The sequence below is a fragment of the Oxyura jamaicensis genome, chromosome 4 (genome assembly GCF_011077185.1).
Source record: "Oxyura jamaicensis isolate SHBP4307 breed ruddy duck chromosome 4, BPBGC_Ojam_1.0, whole genome shotgun sequence".
Lineage (NCBI taxonomy): Eukaryota > Metazoa > Chordata > Aves > Anseriformes > Anatidae > Oxyura > Oxyura jamaicensis.
Window position 1 is genome coordinate 86868015 of NC_048896.1, and position 20520 is coordinate 86888534.

At 37.7% G+C, this 20520-nt stretch overlaps 1 protein-coding gene and 1 long non-coding RNA gene across 3 annotated transcripts in view; one reads left to right on the forward strand and one right to left on the reverse strand.

Annotated features, from left to right (window-relative positions):
* The window catches only part of GRK4 (G protein-coupled receptor kinase 4), a 37037-nt gene that overhangs the window by 14791 nt on the left and 1726 nt on the right, over positions 1 to 20520 (reverse strand). For both annotated transcript variants that reach the window (XR_004750375.1, XM_035324933.1), the window contains exons 2-9: positions 11770 to 11856; positions 10989 to 11101; positions 7022 to 7099; positions 6141 to 6241; positions 4785 to 4877; positions 3359 to 3422; positions 2479 to 2619; positions 1217 to 1407 (exon numbers count right to left, since the gene is read on the reverse strand). Coding sequence is in view for 1 of the 2 variants with exons in the window: in XM_035324933.1 (XP_035180824.1) it covers positions 1217 to 1407; positions 2479 to 2619; positions 3359 to 3422; positions 4785 to 4877; positions 6141 to 6241; positions 7022 to 7099; positions 10989 to 11101; positions 11770 to 11856 (868 nt within the window). In the remaining variant the exon portion in view is untranslated. The remainder of the gene's footprint in view (positions 1 to 1216; positions 1408 to 2478; positions 2620 to 3358; positions 3423 to 4784; positions 4878 to 6140; positions 6242 to 7021; positions 7100 to 10988; positions 11102 to 11769; positions 11857 to 20520) is intronic.
* LOC118166210 lies at positions 3785 to 7313 on the forward strand. The gene is made up of 3 exons (XR_004750376.1): positions 3785 to 3804; positions 5524 to 5646; positions 7204 to 7313. It is a non-coding gene; the product is annotated as an uncharacterized LOC118166210 (long non-coding RNA).

Genomic DNA, 20520 nt, shown 5'->3' on the forward strand with positions numbered 1-20520 from the left:
AGTCTCCTTTCATCCATTTATTTAGTGGGCAGTAACTCCCTTAGTACATCCTATACTGAGTTGTTTAAATAATGTCATAACGTCTTCAGGTATTATGATTAAATTTAAGCCCTTTCTTTTTCACCCTGAGCACACAGATTATTCTGGTACTAGCACATGCACTGACTCTTGGTCCCTCATTTCATTATGAACAGGGAACTAAAAATAATTCTCATTTTTTTTATTAAGATGCAATTTTACTCACGAGTTGGTTGTGAAACAACTTTTTTGCTTGCTCACAAACTACATTTATGTTGCAAGCCATAAAAATTCCTAATAATTGGAAATTGATTAATTAACAGAACGAAAAAGGACAGATCTAGACACCATGACCACTCTGAAGTCTGGAATTTCAGATAACAACACTAGGATTTAACATATGTGCTTGAAGGTCTAGTACACAAATAGCTAACAAGTTGAACTTAAACACAAGGGCTGAGGGTTTTGTTTTTATTTTTAAACAATCACATTTGTTTTCACTTGGGAAGCAAGAAATTACATACTTGTAGCTGATCCATATGAGAATAACAAGTGAAAATATGACTCTTCAATTTATCCTTGCTTCCCTCCTACACACACACGAAAACACACGGCGCATCATCACAAGATTGGCCAAATTCTTTAGGGAACAATGTGTAAGTCCAATTTACTCCGTGGTTCTGCTAATGCATGAGACTGACTGCTGTGTGGGTATATTAGACTTCCACATAGAGGATGGAAAAAGTCCGAGACTCACTATATGGAAGCTATGCAAGATTATGACTGACATGGGTGTAATGAGCAATGCAGCAAAGGACTTCAGTCTTCTGTGAACTTCTACTTCAGAGTGGACAGGAATGCAAATACATTTTCCTAAAGCTTACTTATTTATTTGAATTGCTAATCAATTTGCTTTGCAAGTCATGATTTTCTATCAGTTTGCAAACAAATCTTGAAACTTTTTTTTAATGTTTTAGAATTCAGCAAGTACCTAGACCAGAATACCTAGACTAGAACAGTAAGAAGACAAGTAAGATCAGTAATTTTAAGGGACACATGGTGAAAAAAATTACTTTTTTTTTTTCTTCTTTCACTGTAAGTTTGAATACAAGTATGCTTTAATAGAAAATTCATATGTTTAATGCCAAACAGACATGGAAATACCAAGGCATGAGCTGGTACTAAAGATGGTACTCACCTGTAAACAATTCTCTCCTTCTGTAAGTCCTCCAGACCACAGCACAGTTCTGCAGCATAGAAAATAGCCCTTTCTTCATCAAAGCCAGGATTTCCCATGTTATATATGTGAAATTTCAAATCCCCTCCATTCATTATAGTTAGTACTAAACACAGGGCATCTTTCGTCTCATATGTATAGGATAAACTAACCTGAAAAGGGGAAGGAGGAGAAGATGACCATTATTCGCTCATAAACTCCAATACAATTCACAGCTCCTCTTTCCAACATAAGCAATATATGAATTCATTGGAGAAAAAAAAAAAAAAAAGAAAAGAAAAGAAAAGAAAAAATGAGAGAGAAACCACCAAAGCAGTGAATTTTTTACTGTCCAGTAAGGTTACACCTTGAGCAACCCTACCATGTTAATCTTCCTGGAGTAAAGTACTTCAAGACAAAGGAATCCAGACTAGCTTGCACATATAAACAAACCCTGTATCACCACATGCAGCAGTTTAACAACGTATCTGTTTAGATATCCATAGAGCCCCCATCCAGACAACAGATTTATTGATGAGACCATTCAGCTGCACATTATATATATTACTCGTTATAAACTAACAATGCACAATACCTTATTTTATTAATACCTCAGCAGTTATGCATTGCCAAACCACCTTCCTGAACTTCAAGACTCAAAGCTGCCCTACGCTACAGAAATTGAAAAAGTTATTTAAGATCAAATGCATAATTTCTATTTCATTTCTTTCAAATATTTGCATATTTGCCTGGCTTAGAACTTGCCAACAGTAAAGATTCAGTACAGCTCCTTATAGTCTTTCTTCTCACTGTAAGCTCCTTATAGTCTTTCTTCTCACTGTACTTGGAATGAAGTGTTGATGGGGCTGGAAGAACACCAGTTTTATTTCCTTCAGTTTTAGGTAAATGCTTTAGAAGTGCATTTGAAGTTTTAAAGCAGAATTCAAAGCACATTCAAAGGAAAACAATTTTCATACTAATAATAATGCTAAATACTAGAAATAATGCTAAATTTAACAGGCAGACTAAAACTAATTCAATACTGGGTATAAAAATTTTCTGCACTGAACTACTAATAATCACATAAAACATACTAGTTACTCTATCAATCATTTATCTTAGCTGTCACACATTCTCTAAATCAATTAGAAAACATCTTATGCCAAAAACTCCTAGAAAAGACTGAAATGAAGCAAATAATGCAATACAAACTCACGAGAACAAGATCAGAACTAGATACTTACTACAAACCTACTGTTCACTTTTTCCAGAATTCTTTTTTCATTTAGAGCCATTGATTCCCCTTTCCTCTTCTTTATTCTCTTTTTTTCTAGCTTCTTACATGCATACATTTTTCCTGTTGCCCGTACTTGACAGGCACACACCTAAAAAGAGAGAAGGTGTGTCAGACACTAGTTTTACATAAAATTTTATTTTTCTTAAAGTATATGTATCTTCCTTCCCCTCCTCCCCCAAACGCTTGAAGAATCTCAAAAAATGAAGGCCTGTAACTATCAAAACAGTACTTTCACCCACAGAACAACTTAAGAGGGTCACAGAAGTTGTAACAGAAGTGAAACAAGACATTATATAGGAGCCAGTGTATTTTTGCCGGGATTGAATAGTTCAGTAAAACTGCAGATCTTGTATTGGTGAAATACCCAACTGTGGTAACAGTATGTATCTAGAAAAGCAGTACCGAGGAGTAACATCCTCTGTAATTTTGTAACCCTCCTTTCCTTTCAGCACAGGGATACAGTTGAAAGATTCAGGGGAAAAAAAAGTGAATTATAAATGGAATGAAATATACAGATTTTCACATAAAATTAATGAATACACTAATTGATTACTAAGTAGAAACAAAACTCTATTTTCAACGTCAAATAAAAATTCTAAACAGAAGCAACTATTGTCATAGTCAGGGGAAGTTTTCTCCAATTTTGTGCATGATCTTCAATAATAAGACTAACACATTAAAAGAAAGCAGTTTGGACTGATGACAGTTTGCCAGTTGATGTCAAAACGTAGATTGTTAGAGCCAAGCAAATAAACAAACCTGCTTTTCCTCTGTATTAAAGTTTAAGGTTAATACAGTACCTTACAGTAAGATACCTCTGTACTCACCTCTCCAAATCCACCTTTGCCTAGTACTCGGTAATGCCTAAATGTATGTTTGGTTACTGGCTGCCTGATTAACAGAAAGAAACAATTACTGTAAAAAGAATTATAAGAGTTTGTAATCCCTCCCCACCTCGAGGACTGTCCTTATCTTGTCCTTCCTGTTCAATGGTATCTGGCTGAATAACAGTCGCTTTGACCTCGTGAAGACAGCATTATAATAAGCTGAATTTAAAACGAGAGGGGTGCACTGATTGGAACCACGGGTCCCTTCATGTGGTCACCAAATATTCAAAATAGCATGAAAAAATCTGTGTCATTTAGGGTTAGAGCCTTATCTGATCTCATCAGTAGTCAAGTTATTACCTCCAGATTTCTTCCTTAGTTGCAGTACGCTGACACGTAGGCTGCTTTTCAGCGAGATCATGCTTACAATGAAGCATTTAAAAAAGGTGAACTATTCTTTGCTTTGCTGTTTCACTTTTTCAGAAAAAAAAAGAGTTGTGGTATGCAACAGTGATACAAGAGCAATTTAAAAAAATGTTTAGGTTTTGATGTAGTTGCAGAGGAAGAGGTAACTGGAAGCAGTAAATACATCAGCCGTTCTATGCTAAAATACTGCTAAATATGCATCAGGGCAGGGCTATTTCATGGTGGCGAGTGTTTTTTTTTTTAAGGAGCATTCACTGTTAATGCAGCTTCGTTCTCAATACAGCAATTGCATGTTCATTTGGTTTAATTGTTTGAGTAGCTTCCCTAGTTCTCTTCCTGGGTTTGGCTACTAATTCAGTCAGAGACACAGGGTAATTAGAATTTACCATAAAATTCATGCTCAAACACCTTAAAGTTTGAATAGGTGGTCATAATTCCCAAAAAGAATGAATAAGAATGAATTTGCACCAATTTCAACCTTGTAAAAAAGTCTAGACATTCATTTAGTATTGATTTAAAAGACTAAACTATATTCTGATACAGAAAAAATCTTGCTGTCTTAATTACTAGATCTGTCTCTTCCACCTTGAAAAAAAATGATTAGTTACCTAATCCCATAGCAGATTGATCTAGTTTTATAACATACTTATTAACTACTAATTAGGCTATGTTTAAAACTAAAGACTGATAAAATTCCCAAGAAAGATTGTTATCCCAGTGCACACTTGACAGCCAAACATACAGCAATATGATAATAAATTTGCATTTACGTATTACAAACTCACTACATAAAGACTCCTGAACAGATACTTCAGTTAGAGCAGTGGCTCTCTCACTGTCCCACAGACATGATCATTTACACCTTGTCTTTCAGATCATAATTTCTCAAATAAACAATGGTATTCATTAGGGTTCTACAGCATTTATAGCCTAACAAGCAGAACTGGTCACAAAGCAAAGCAAAATTATCATGCAAACATTATAAAAAAAATACACTTACTTTTCCAGCCATTTCCACTGTAAAAAACGGGAAAAAAACACACTTTCTTGGTAAGCTTCAAAAGGTCTCCTGCTTAGGTATTCATGGACAATTCTAGCAACAGGAAAATCAACTCAGTCAGAATTATACTGAAAAACTGATGAAGTAGCAGATCAATCTATTAAAATCTACATAATCAATGAATTTGTAGACAGAAAAACCCTGTCATCGTGTTTACAATGGTTTTATCCTAGATATCTCACAGAGTGGCTGTCACAGAAAACTGTTCCTGCCAGAAGACTAGTGAACGCCAAACTAATGTTACAGCAACTAGAAAGTTTGACCATTGTATTCTCCCTGTCTTCAAGCCCCCCTAAACATTGGCCTATCAGCAGTTATGCAATGTAACTGTGGCCTCACAAATACGACCTCTGAAAGGTACTCACAAGAAAGGATCTATAAGCTTTTATACATTCTTTGGAAGCTAAAACATGAAGTTTTATTCTAGGATTTGAAATTGGAATACATATCCAAACCTGAACTCCATGCATCTTTATCATTCTCCTTAAACTAAACACAACAAGGTGAAACAAAATAAGGAAGTCACTCGAACTGTATTCAGGTATTTGTTGGATGGAGGAAAGGGCATGACTACAAGACAGATCTTCCATTTGAGACATGTTTTACTAGGTGTTCTCACACATCCCTTTCAATCTTCTAATCTCAGATGGTTATAAACTGTGCTGATTTTTGTTGCCAGGGAGATGACCCAAGCAGTGACAAAACATATTGTAAGCCTTCCGACATGATCAAGCATGCCTTGAAAAACCAGTACTATTAGACACATGAAGGCTTTAGAAAGACATGCAACACTTGTAAACAGGTACAGACCCTCCAAGAAAAGCCTTCCCTGCTGCAGCTGTGTGAAATATCACCACATGACTTCAGAACAAAACGAGTTTGTGTTAATTACCATGATCAATCTTCTAACCGGCCACCTTAGTGGAATTTAACGGTTGGCCTCAGTTCAACCCATTTTCAAGAACTACAAATTGTGTAACAGCATTCACAAGCGTTTCAAGTCCCAATACTTAACTTAATTTTAGATTTTTAAGTACCTTTATCATAGAAGAGAGCTCACTCAAAAGTTAAAAATATAATAAAAATACCATTGTAATGTAAAGAATATTTGGTAGCAGCTAAACCACTTGAAGATAATGTAATTTTCAGCAATAACAGCATTAATCCAAACATCTTACCTACATTCAGGTCAGACACCAAATATTTCTTAGTGTAATAATGTCACCTCTCATTTATCTCACAAACGCATAAATTTTTCGAGATATATAAACACAGCAGTATGCATTTTTAACTTACCTGGTACAGTCCACAAAAAGGTCTTTAGAAGGGTTCTTTTCCAGTCTTGCTTTACATTCATTTACTGTTTCCTGAGGTATTTCTGGCAAGTGTGCTGCAGACTTTACATTATTTAAAACAAAGAAACAAACAAGAGAAAACAATGAAAACAATTTTGTAAATTAATAGAGTGAAAGTTCTAAATTCAAAATAAAACCAGCTACTATGGGAAAAGGCAAGGAATGGTTTGGCTAATGAGAAAACTACAGAAGTCAGATTCAGACAAAATGTCTATTTGTTCCCCATTAAAGAACTGCAACAACATTCAATGCATTTCTATTTCAATATCCTGGGAAATGGATTTGGCAATAATACAACCTTCTTTTTCTTTCGATAGGTCTACTACTACCACAACAAGAGCAAGTTATCTACTTGCTTTGGCAGGATGGAAGGGAGGAGAAAGAAACACCCACACAGTTTGGGAAATTATTTCAAACCAGCCCAAACAAATCTGGTTTTCGCCAAAAGGGCATATGACTTATGGTAGCTCCAAAGAAACTATCTGAGAAGATGTTCCAAACTTGGAGTCTATCTGCTTTTAAGGCTGCTGAAAGATATTCATATGGGGTGTAAAGCCTTTTTCAGGGTGACTGACGTAAGAGAGGCGGGAGTCTGTTCATACAAAGCAGATATGTAATTACATATTCACTGAAAAGCTTCTGTCAGACATCAAAGAATAGACTGAGTTTCTTTGTTAATAAGTCTTCCTTAGAGGCTAAACAAATATATCTTTACCTAAGAGGAGTATTTTAATTTTTTAAAAACATAGTGACAACTTAAGTGTTTATTGTATCTGAAATTTACAACACACTTGACAGTATCTTGCAATACAATATATTTACCCCATTAGTGAAGTAGGTCTCTAAGACTTTCAGGCCACAGTCTATACGCTTTTCATCTGAAGATACCTCATATTCTGCCTAGGGGAATAGAATTGAAAATTAAATTACATTAGAGATATTTAACACTCCAGTCTTTCACGTGATACCAAGTAAATCACCCCCTCCCCCTTTTTTTATTACAGTTTTAGGTAAGATTGGAATAAAATTACTACTTTCTGTAAGGCCATGTTAACTGGAAAAAAGTGAGATCTAAAACTGACCCTTCTTCATTCCTTGAGATAATAAAACTGAGTAGATAGAACATCTTGTGAAGTTTTTGACTTAGTAAAATATTGACTGAGATGTAGAAAAAGAACACTGTGACATTTCGTGTGTTTTTCAGATAAAAAAAACTGGCAGTTTGATAGAGCTCTAGAGGTAACTATGTTTGGAAAGAAAACATCAAACACACTGGCACTGAAAAGCTCCAAGGACTGGTTACTATTAATAATTTTAAGGAATAATCTAGAAGCAGACATCAGAAGTTATGACACTTAAAGATAACACAGGAGCTGAGGAAAGATTAGAAAAGAACGATCTCCAACAACAGCAACCTGTGTTAGCTTGGTAAGCTGGGCCAACTCAACCAAAGTTTCTTTCACAGCTCAAAATATAAATGCGTGCACCCAGGAACAAAGAATATAGAGGGCAGCCCTCCAGAACGGAGGACTGCATCACCCATAATAACACTGGCATATTAGGACAACAATCATTAAAAACCTCAGAGGAAGTTCCAAGTAATCGATCTAATCAGTAGAGAAGTTGTATACCTTTATAAAGCAAGCCATTAAATTAAAATGACAGCTCAAGAGCCAAACAAACATACAATACTGGAAATTACAGAAACCTTCATCTCCAGTCCGGCAATCAGTCAGCTAAGCCACAGTGACTCACTGCAACATCATCAACATCTTCTGCTGAAATATTATGGTATCAACCACTTCAACACAGTGCTCAAATCCATAAACAATTCCAAGCCATTGGTTTTGCTACTTTAATTCCACAACAATCAGTCCAATGGCACACAACTCTTCTTCATCTACCAAACAACCTTACCAAGTCAGAAAAGTTAATCAACCACAGCAGTGCACTTAATGATTTTTAACATTTTCAACTCTGTCAATGCTGTCGGCATACCGTTTTAAAAAGATATTGTATTTAAAAGGAAGTTTAAGAGACAGTCTTGTCAGCTAACCTCTGTTACTCACTGAGCTTAACAGGGAAGTTTGAGTTGCCACCCATTCTTTTTCATACTTGAGCAACCTTGTCCCCAGCTAGTGAAATGAGTCACTGGATGATTGGATAACTTTAATTCTTCACTTTAATTTCAGTTAGTTTTATTCAACTATTTCACAACTCTTCTCTTCTGTAAAGCCACAAGCTGACTGCAGACGTTAAGGTCACACCTTCGCAAGAGTTAAAACTTACCAGTCTTACTGCTCAAAACATGTAGACAGAAGTAGCATTGTAACACCTTGTTTTTGGACTCCTAACAGAATCATGACGCTGAAACCACATTGCTTCATATACGAGAATCAGAAAGCTCTTAAAGTTAATATGCCAGGCTCTTAAGACACTCTATGGTCATTCTATGCCAGAAAGTTTATTCTCAGAAGGATTAAGTCTACAATTTAAAATAAAAACAAATCAAAAATAAACAAAAAAAAAAAGCCAACATGATCTGGCACAACCAATATAAAGACTCCACAGCCACAGCCTTCCCCTTCATATCACCACCTTACAGAAAGAGTAAAAAGAACAAATGGGAAAAAAAACACTTGAACAAGCTTGCCGAATTTCAATCCAGAAAGGAGAATCAGGCTAGCTCACAAACCATTTGGAAGAGATAGCAGATATTTTATCTCACTTCCTTGATCAAGGGAGCATGCTAGCTTTTGGATCATGAGACTCAGATTAGAGTTATCTTAGCTTTTCAGAGTCTTCTCGTTTCAATGATTCCCAAGTGTGCTTCTTCATCAAGATTTTTCAAATGGAAGCTTAAAAAAAGTAAATCAGGAAGTCATCCCTTTTATTAGATTATCTCAACCATGACAGACTTTTTAAAACTCATACAGGTGTTGCAACCCACAAAACATTATAGGTTGCGTATTTTAAAACAATTCAATACATTCAGTTAGTGTAAGACAGTAACTTCTTAGAGACAATTTCACCTGAAAAATAACACCTGCAAAGACACCCATGTCTTACAGTTACATGCACATTTTTTTTTTCCTCTTTTGTGCTGTTTAAGATTCTACTACTCATTACATAAGCTCTTAGGGGATAAAAGCATACAGAAATTGTAACCAGTGATGCTACATCTTCCCTTGCCGGTGGTCTTCCTGCTGTGTCTGGCTCAGAAAAAAACTTGTTTGTATTCACCTCGGGATATTTAACTCCACCAAATGGATTTCCATTCAATTCATTCTACATACACCATTGTCAAACTGGTCTCTGAAATTTGGTGCTAGAAATAGCTCCTACATGTCAGGAGAGTATGAGGAAGTGCACCTGGAGAGTAAGCCCAATTACACAAAGATTCATTGACCATAGAAAAATGGTCACTACTGTTAAGCCTTCTGAGCTGCATCACCATGCAGAATGAAGATGAGAGATATTTATTCCAAAAAAGTAAAACTATTGTTCTGGATTCCAAAAATTAAAACAGGTACCACATGACCACAAACAGAAGGCGATTCTACTTTCCATTTCACACCAGAAGTTCCTTTTAGCTGATGGAGTGTCTCAGTTTATACGCCGATAGGAGAAATGGAGGAGAGACAGCAATAAACCCATGTACTTTCTTACACCCTGCACTTTTCAGAAGCATCCCACTTTCTAAGACTGCAGTTTAGTATGCATGTAAGCAACACTACTACCCTGCTTCTCTCTTCTTCAGTCATTTGAACATGAATTAGAACAAAAAATAGGTGGGATAAGAGCTATTATTCTCTTCTCCTAAGGCCTGGCGTGTGCCTGCCTGCTCTTCCCATCGCTTTTCCCCTCCCCTTGTGGACTTAGTTTAAGGATTTTTACCAAACATGGCTGTGGGGACACTTCCTCCTTCCCCTCATTCTTTAGAGTTAGATATCAAAATGCAAACGTATCAAGTCAAAACACTTCCTTTTCCCTTGCTCTCTAGAACCTCTTTTCCCTCCTTCCACAGTTCTCTAGATTTCCATCTCCACTGTAGTTTTTAAATAGCACACTGTGACTAGCCTAGGGCCAGTTAGCCTAGGGCTAGACTAGACTGCAAGTCAGTTGCAGCATTTTGAAATCTGTTTATAACATTTTCAAGTCTGAGTAACATAAGAAATACTTCTTGTAAACACATCCTTTTAGGCTCAACATAACAAATGGCACGGTCTCTCAAGATTTCTCTTATTCCCATCATGCCATTTTTATACTTCTGACCATGCCAAGATGGCAGAGATTTTAGAGTAAACATCTTCCTTTAAGAAGCAGAGCCAGAATTTATTGACATCCATCAAAAGTTACAGTTTTATAGCTGGCAAGTACAAACCTGATAATACAAGGAAAAGAAAAGAGTGGTTTAGCTAAAGAGGAAACCGAGAAAGCCAGATTCAGATGTTACATGGTATGGAATATTGCTTTTGTCAGCTGGCATCAGGCATTGAGCTGTGTCCCCTCCCAGCTTCTTGTGTCCCCCAGCCTGCTCACTGGCGGTGCAGAGTGAGAAACGAGAAGGCCTTGATGATGCATAAGCACTATCCAGCAATAGCTAACACAGTGGTGTTATCAACAATGCTTTGGTCACAAATCCAAAGCACAGCACCGTACCAGCTACTCTGAAAATACATCAACTCTATCTCAGCCAAAACTAATACAAAATTTCAAACTTTTTTTTTTAAAAAAAGAGTGCAAACTGTTGCCTATGGATATCTGTGTCCAATTTCTCATTGCTTACCACTGCATCCAGAAATTCAATGCATCTTTTCAAGTCTGGTCTGGAGTCACAAAACTGCCTGAAGAGAAGTCTTCCTATTGGCTGTTTGTCACAAAGCTGGTTATAATCTCTTTCTGAGAAACAGACAAGAAGTAAATACCTCTATTTTAATATTTGCCACAGCAAAATCCTTATTCCCATTTGAGAATAGGACAGAAAAGACACTAAAACATCAAGATTTTATGTTAACATGTTTAACAAAGACATCATCAAAATCATCCTGAAAAATAGAGAAACACACTCTTACAGCCACATTTGTCTCTGATAGACAATCACATTTATAAAAACCAAAAGCACATTGCATGATTTAGTTAAGATTCATTTAGGATGAGGTTGGAAATCAACAATACTGTGAAATAGCAACACCAATGCAAACACGACTATTTGCAAAGACAGACTGTTTGCAAAGATATAGACTAACAACAGAAAAGACTAAAAAATGATTACAAGACTAAGAAAAAGAAAAGGAAATGTATTTCCATGCCATTCAAATTACAATACGATTCCCTTTTCTAGTTCATAGCTTTGTAAATTTATCTTTCAGAAGCAGTTTCCTTTAATAAATAAGGAGCTATGATGCAGCTTCTATCTTCTTGTAAATTTAACTTCCCATAAATTCTCTGTCATGTTAAAAGTCCAAATGCTCTGCATTCGGAGCAAGATTGGAGTCTTTGATTTAACACCACCAAACCTACTCTCTTCCTTCTCAAGGATCAGACAGACTGCTCTAGAGGATACCTACCGATTGAGCATCTAATGCTTTCACAATGACTAACAGGCGGCAACTTCAGCATTTCTTTCCATTTTTTGCTACGGCCACTTCGTTTGCCTAGAAGAAAAACAAAAAAGCAATGTAAAACACAACTCCACGTCAGAATAAACTCTGATTCTAAGCAGCATGAAATTAAGTCACTTCTGCACAGATCTGTCAGACTGCTTTTCACGTCTAAAAACAAATCCATCTACAAGGAAACCCAAATCAGTAACAAACTTTACAAAGAGAAACTTTTATACAAGACACTAAAAATGCAGAAAGATTTTTTGCAACACAAACATTGGCTCTGGCTGTGAATACAGAATCTCTCTGCAAAGAAAAGGCAAATATCTAGGAATTCTGAAAATTGCAAACAAAACCGAAACATCAGCAAAGTCAGAAAACAAAAAAATTCGGGAGTTACATCTCAACCGGTGAAAAATGGAAGGAATTCAAGTCAGGCAATAAAACACATCAAGCTTTTAAATGCATTTTTGAATAATCAAGTTGTCTGTGTTTTTTTTTAAGGGCTGTAGGGATAATAGCAGTTGACCCCCAGGGATAAATGAGTGGGCACTGATCAAATACACGCTATTTATTCTAGGCTATGTTAAGATACATAACAGGAGACAGAACTTAATTGTTGTATAGTCCAGATCTTTTCAGTGCTTCAGATTTTAGTACTTGTATTAAAGTGAATAAAAGAAGCTACAATATTTTTTTACGTTGGTTTGCAAAAATACACTGGTGCTTCATTTTCTATGTTAAAACTTGGAAATTTAGCACATCAGTTTGACCTGAGGAAGCCAGTTGCATTTGCAGAAGACCTGCATACTTATCAGAAAAAGCAGAGACGGATGGACACACAGCAACATATTTCTTTTTCATTGCAAAACATTTCAGCAGAAGAGAAATTTCTGTGCTGTGGAATATTTTAAAAGAAGATTTTACTAAGTGATACAGCCAGATGTGTTTCCACATGACAGAACAGCAGCAAAAGTGCACAGAGACTTTCTAACTGTATCAAAGCACTGCATACTGTTAACCACAATGGGAGAGGGAGGAAGGGAGTTACCCGATGTAACCCGAATAGAAACCAAGCAGCAAACAGTGCTCTTAGGTCTTTCAGAATAAAATTGTTAGGGAGAAAGGAACTAACACCTTCAGAATAATAAAACACATCTAAACGAACACTTCACTCAAACCTACATCTCCTTGAAGGGTTCCACTGCTGCATTCAGAGCAGCTCCAGCACAGTGTACCTTAGCTCTAATCAAATTTAGATGGTCTTTGCTAATGGGAACATTGATGTCTCACTGTGCTGCTGCAACAGAACTCTCAACTCTAGTTACCAGCAGAAAAGTAAACAAATACGAAATACAAAACCTTAAAGAGCTGGCTTGCAGAGACTCTTTGAACTGATACATGCTCCCTAAAAGCTTTCTACAGCAATATTTCCTCATGTTGCTTTGTAGGTCATTCACCTTCCAAAATACTTTCAAACAGATATACCTCCTCCCCCCCCAACTTTATGCAATAGCAGAACTATACATGAAGCTTTAACATTACCAGCATCATTAAAGCAAACTTCCACTATTTTAACAAATTATTTTTGATGTTTAAGAAAAACAGTTGAATATATACTTGAAAAAAAAAAAAAAAGCCACACACAGCCAAGATATGTATTTCTAACAGAACTGAACACCGACAAAATCAAGGAACACACTAAACATTGATAGCCTGTACATGTGCGCTGAGTAGAAAAGGACTGAGAGTAGATTGTTACATGAAGAAAAACATTGGACAGCAGCATCAACCTTATTTTTAACCCTGCTACTGAAACTTAAACTAAGCGGCAAGTTCCATTGAAGTAACATTTCTTCTTTCAGAAACTGCTCAGAACGACTCTTATGCATGACCCAGCACAAAGAGCATAGACCACGAATGACAAACTGACCCAAATTTACACCACAATGCTGTATGGAAAAAGTAAAACCAAGCTGTGATATATATCTTCTGAAGCACAGCAAAGGAAAAAAAAATAGCACTGAAAATGAGGATTTGTACACCATACTTCCAGTCCAGCACAAGGCAGCCTGCTGTATTTTGCTGCAAATATTTGGCAAGTCGGTTCCTGTGCGACCTTTGTGAACTTCATTCTACAAGAAACCACATACTCTAATACAGTTGAATTTCCCATCTCAGAGAATTCAATAAAGGCTACATAATTTATTAATGATATGCAAGAATCAAATGCTTATAAGCATCAACTAAATCATCAAGCTTTTTGTCTGAACTGTCTGTTCTTAGATTCCAAGAGAACGCGCAGAAGGTCTTTATGTCCCAATAATGTGAAGAGGATGTATGAGCTCCATAATTTACAGATAAATTAGCCATTTCTGGTAAAAGTTATGGAGGAGAACAATTTATTTGTCATATTATTCCCTACCAGCAGAAATGTGTGCTTTTCCATTTCTGAGGCAGTTCAAAACAAGTATGAAATTAAATATAACAGCTGTGGTTTGTGAGAGTGTCTTAATAGTGATTTCAGCGCTTCTGTTCTGGAACTCATTCTAAAATAATTTAGATAAAATTCTTGTAGAAAGACCAATGGCTTACTTTCCAACACGGCAGCAATAAAGCCATTAGACTAGTCTGCTTTATGGTTGACCTGTGTGTTTCAGATGAATTACCACTCTCACCTCTTTCAGATGTAATTGTTGGCTAGAATGACGTGCAAGTTGAAGCAACTCATCTTTTATAAAAAGAAGGGTGGATGCAGCAATCGACCATGACAATGAGGAAACACTGCAATTACAGTTTCAAGTACATAAGAACCTTCTCCTCCTTCCCACATTACTTCTTAGAGTTAGAATCTCAGTATTTGCCTCTTTACATGTTTTTGCCTCTTAAAAAAATATGTTCTAAAATCAGGTATGTGGAAGTTAAGATGCTTTCATTTTCCAACTTTTTTAAAGTCTTCAAAGAAATATTTGTAAACACAAAGTGGTTGGCTTATTCATCACTAAAAACAAAAATAATTGCAAAAAAAGAAACTACTGCAGTAAAACAAAGCAATCTGGCGTGGAAACAGATTTACACAAATTGCAATATTTTTCAAACCAGCAGACTGCCCAGTGCCACAGTGGCCTCCCTCACGGACAAGGAGCATGCCGTTCATTTTGTTGGGCACAACATTGAAGGAACATTGCTAGCCAGTCTTCCTCGAGGTAAACAGAGAGAGAAAACTTGGTTTCTGCCCTACAGATTGAAAATAATGAGAAGTATCATCCTGTCTTTGGTTAATCAAAGTGCACAGATTCAGGGGCTGATACTGTCACTGACATTCTGCTCCTGAGCTGCTCGGTGACCACCGAGCTCCAGCTTCCCTGCCGGTGCACCTCTGTGGTTGAGAAGCATACAGCTGCGCAGCACCGGGGTGCACGATTGCTACAACATCACTCTTGCAAAACAGAGTCCACAAAGCAGATCATCAGATACCGGCTGAGAAATTCATACCAGACCACACCCAGACGAGCTCTGAGAGCACCTAACTGAATCAAGACAAGGACCTACCACATGCCCTTTCCTGCACAAGTTGTTCAAGTGGTTCACTTCAAACTGCAAAAGGATTGATGCAGAAGCTCTACATCACCTACACTGAGAGGCAAGAGGATAATTCAGGTACATACACTGTCTTAGTGTATGCAGAAAGAGTTGCAGACAAGTTTCCTAAAAATCTTTGAACTCACATGAGCTCCTCCTTCTCACAGCCACATTTTCCTTCAATCCACTCATGAAAAGGGTTGAAACCAATTGAAACCTTTCACCAAAAAATCAAAATATTCAAGCTCAGCAATGGCCTTACAGTACAAAGGTTTTTGTAAACATTGTCCACTAAGTAGTGACCTGCCATGGTATGCCTGGACCACACAAAATCCACCTTCAAGGCGCAGAGCACTACAGAATTAACTCCTCAGGTCTGCAGATCAGAACCATAAACTCCAAAGTGGTGAAAGACTACTGCTAACTTCAGGCCAGGAGATGAGTTCACACCTAGCATCCCTTTACTCGTGATGCTTACAATTCCAGACAGCTCTTGGTAGCACTTTGCGAGGTATCTGCACCCTTCTCCATGGCACCAGCCAGATGTTCTCCTAGGAACTGAGGCATCAGGAAACACAAGCCTGGCCACAGATTCAGAACTAGGTTCAACACAGTGCCATTCTCCTTCTGAGTTTTAGGTGCACCACACATACATAGACAGGGAGCTGAAAGTTCAGGTTTCAGCACAAGGTGGGCGCCTACCCCTTCAGCATTAAAAAGGCCAAGGCACTTCTGAACACCAACAGTAGCAAAAATGCAAACACCTAGAAGATCACTACAGATTACAGACTTTTATGGTGTTTTAAAGATAATATTGCTCACATGCAAGTACTCAGATGCCTAGAGTGGGACCTCAGTGAGGTAAACCTGGAGTCTTCTCACTCATCTGATTGATCAGTAGCACTGGAAGCGGTTAAAAACCACACGTGCCTCTGTGCACACTTTTGCAGGTTGTGTACGTGCCCCACCATGTAGTGTTCCCACTGCTACAACCATTTGAGCTACTGGTTCTTCCCCTCAGCTCTACATACAGTTCCAATAAGTGTGCAAGGACACGGTCAAGTGGGCAATACTGGTAGTAGGGGTCAGTTGGACCAGATGATCTTGGAAGGTCTTTTCCAGCCTTAATGAATCTGTGATTTTATGCTGAACAGCTTCTGCACTTCTTCAGCAACAAGGTATCAGTCTTTTATCAACTCAAGTAAATGCTGATCTGACCTAGATTTTATTAAACTAACCCGGCAGTCAAACAGTGCAACATCCATAACATGTCTTTCACGACAGCTTAATAAGCAGGGTTTACTAGGGAAAAAAAACAACAGAAAAAAGCAAGAAATCTCCAAGTTTACAGATAACTCCTTGACGAACAAGGGTTCTTTATCACGAGGGCATGCACTGACTGTAGAAGACAGGGAACAACCATAGCTCCTTAAAGTACATCATGAAGCCTCTAGCTCTAATTGCCACATTAGAAAGAAGCTGAGCAGCAATGTATATCAATAACTAGCCCTCTCATGTTGTGTTTATTTAGTAATGTAATTATTTAGATTCCAACATGCCCACATGCATTCTTCTTACAGTTCATTAAATAAAGGACAAAAAGGCAGACATCGTGCATAATTCTGTACAAACACAGGAAGACATGTTTCCTGCCACAATGAGTTTACAGCAATTTAAAACACAATGCAATAAGGGAGCGCAACAGAACAGAGGAGGCAAATAAGGGAAGAACAGACAAAAATAACAGCAACTGCCAAAACTCGCAGCGCTCTCACGTTAAAATTTGTATTTGCAGCCGGTGAATGGACTTTGAAGAGTGTAATTCTGGCTATGAGTGTGCCTTGGTTTCCCACTTATTCATACTCCTTACATAATTAGACATTTTAGTTCAGTTTGATAGCTAAGCTGCAGGGAATTGAGCACTCTCCTTAGAATTTTGTTCCTAGTTACAACCACACTGATTACAGGATATTTGCCTGTGTATCACCACCAATACTATATGGAGTTTTTACCTTTTACTGCAAGCAAAAGTAGGATTAATTTTGCTTGCAGAATTATTTCAGTTACTTTTAAACCTAGACAGATCAAACTAACCATTTGAGTGGACTGCTTATTTTTTGTGAAGTGTTAACCCAACAAAGTTTCAATTCTGAAACAGGTATCTTTTAAGATTAGCTGAAACCAAACTGCGATCGCATTCTGTTACCGAAAGGTTCCTGCTAACTCCATCCTTGGGTTGCACTGAACAATTATCAAACACACAGGAGCTCACTGGTCCATCTGAAAACTAATTTTGGAATTTAAAGACCACCACCCAACAACACATGGAAAAAAAACCAAACACTTTAACAACCCACGTACCCATGATTACTTTCCAGTTGGAAATAAATCATCAGACCCCTATAAATCATCAGACCCCTTCGGCAACCACAGGCTTGAACCAATACAACCAAGAGCTTGTGGGAAACTCCGCTTCCGATTGAGGCACGATCTTAATTCAGCTTAAACTAATCACGGCATGCAGCACATTATGTGCCTACCAGCAGGCTCCGTTCTCATTTGCAATCTGCTCCTGCCAGGGCAGTAGGAATGAATTTGCAAGTGGATGCAAATGGACCAGGTATGTTTGAAATGTGCTCTTGGCATGGGTCCCCGGTTGGAGTGAACTGCCATTGACTTCAAAGGACCTGCAGATCTACCCTTTGGAAGTATTTCTGGAGAATATTACTTTAGGCAATGAAAAAAGGAAGGCTCTTAAGCAGTTTAAAATATCCAGCGATGAACTTCTTTCAAAACCTCACCGATTACATGTGGGATGCTCAAGGGAACTTGGAGCTTACATCTACTCAAAGGATTTATTGAGAGTGATTGAAATGGCCATGAAAAACAGAAGCTACCAATATAAATAAAGAGAAAAGCAAGAAAATGCATTTTTGTTCCTGAATTTTTAGATTTCTTTCAGAATAATCTAGCTTATATTTATTATTTGGCCATGTTTCTGGGTTAAATTCTTCAATATTTTAAAGAGATACTAATTTCAAAGATGTTTCTGCTAGGAAAAAATGAATTCTTAATTCCTGTGCTCCTGTACAAAACTAAAATTTTTTACAAATCTTTTACACATAAAAATCCCTGTATGTGAGAAGTCTGAGTAAGGAGATCATAAAACTGCAAGGCTTTTCACTGTCTGTCTCCCAGTTCACACATCACTATCACTTAACCGTTTTTATATCTCAGTTCCTGCACTACAGTGCTCACAAAGTCAACTTCAGGTTTGCTTTTGTTTTTCTACTGAGTCACTTGTGCTGTTCCTCCATAGGGCTGACCTATAGAGGAAGTTTTCTCTCACAGAGATTACCCTTAAAAAGCAAAGCATGCAGAAGAGGAAGGGTGCTGGATTAGCGCAGGCCACTTATCCCAAGGAACTGGGGCAGGGAATGCCAGAGCACCTTGCACTACAATTTTCACCTGGAGGCAAATCCCACTGCGGACAAGCAGCACAGTCTCTCAGCACAAGCAGGTCAACTGGAAAAGTGGAGGAAAGAGAAAACTCCCACTACAGCTCCCAACTCTTCAATCTTTCAGCTGTAAAGCACCACAGGGTACTTACTCTATGTTATCACAATATTTTCTGGCACTAGGTACGTACAAAAATCATTGCAAGCCACTGCAAACACCCATGTGTGATGATTTGATTGTTTACAAAGTCACATTAAAAGGAGCTAAGTAACTCTCACAGCTTTCCTTCTTCGCATAAAGAAGTGTTGTAGTTGCTGCAGAGATACTATTACAAGCCATTATTGGAAAGTGCCAGGCTTCTATTAAAATAACTCATTTTATGAAAACATTTTAAAAATCCTCTCAGAGGATAGCAACATAAAACAGAGTTGGAAGTTTGGAGGCTGGAGGGAAGCAGGGGGTTGATCTGACCTCAAAACTGGAACTAGCAAACTTTTATAAGCCAACCTAATCATTACACAAAGTGAACTAGATGATTCGTGCCTCTAATGAAATAAATTATCAGCAAGACTGTTAGCTCTAAGGCAGACAGCAATTCCACTTGGGTTTTATTCTGTAGCAGGGAAAGTAGTAGCAGAAAAACTGCATTTTGTCTAAGGACACTTATTAGTTCCTGGCTGTCCAGTTACATAGAGCACACTTCATATACATAAGATCAGCTTGAGACAGTAGCCATGCACCTAGCTGTCCAAGGTGTGCTAATTCTGTGCATCTACAAATGCAAAACCCCAATGATTTGGGCATGCAAACAACATTCACATGCAAAAATACTACTGCCTAAAATTAGAGGAAACTGACGAGTGCAAATTTGGGATCACAATTTTGAATGTCAGGTCTGGTTTAAGCCCTCAGTCATAATTTTCTTTAGAAGTGACACTATTTACCAGGCATTTCTGAATTCTGATTAAGCCTCTGCCATACCCTCTCACCAGAGGAGGGCAAGGACGCATCATTCATTTGGATTCAGTATTTGCAAAATGAAGCTAACTTATCTCTAGGGCTAAATGACTTAGCAAGATGCTTTCAAGAATACAATTTTTTTCCTACCCTCATCTTCATCATGAAGGCACCTCCAGTTAGACAGGGAACCATGCACGCCGTAATTAAGCCTAAATTTCTTTCAGCATGTCCCTGGTAACTATAAAACAAGAGCACAGTGCTTTCCATCTTACTACTTTTGCTCACATAACTGATATGTAGGTAAACACTCTTCACATCTGCAATACACTGAGAAACTGGAAAAAGAATTACTGATATGCCTCAAGCTTGCACATGAAAATCAGGTAAGCTGTTATTCCACGCTAGCTTAGGATTTCACCTTCTTCCATGAGCAACAGTAATCCTGCACTCTTCCACTCCCTTCCACCTCTCCACACACTATACAGTAAGACTAAATGGAAGAGGTAAGAAAAAATGAATTGTAAATCTACTTTTCTGTCCCAGTTGTGAAGCCCTTTCAGCGATGAATATATTACACTAAGATAAACTACTTCACACACTGTCTTTACAAATTTTGTTCCTTTAAAGCACACCAGGCATGTGAGAAGAGAGCTGGGACAGGGATTTTATGGAATGGTCCCAACAGCAGTAAACCAGACCCAGATCAGCAAAAGC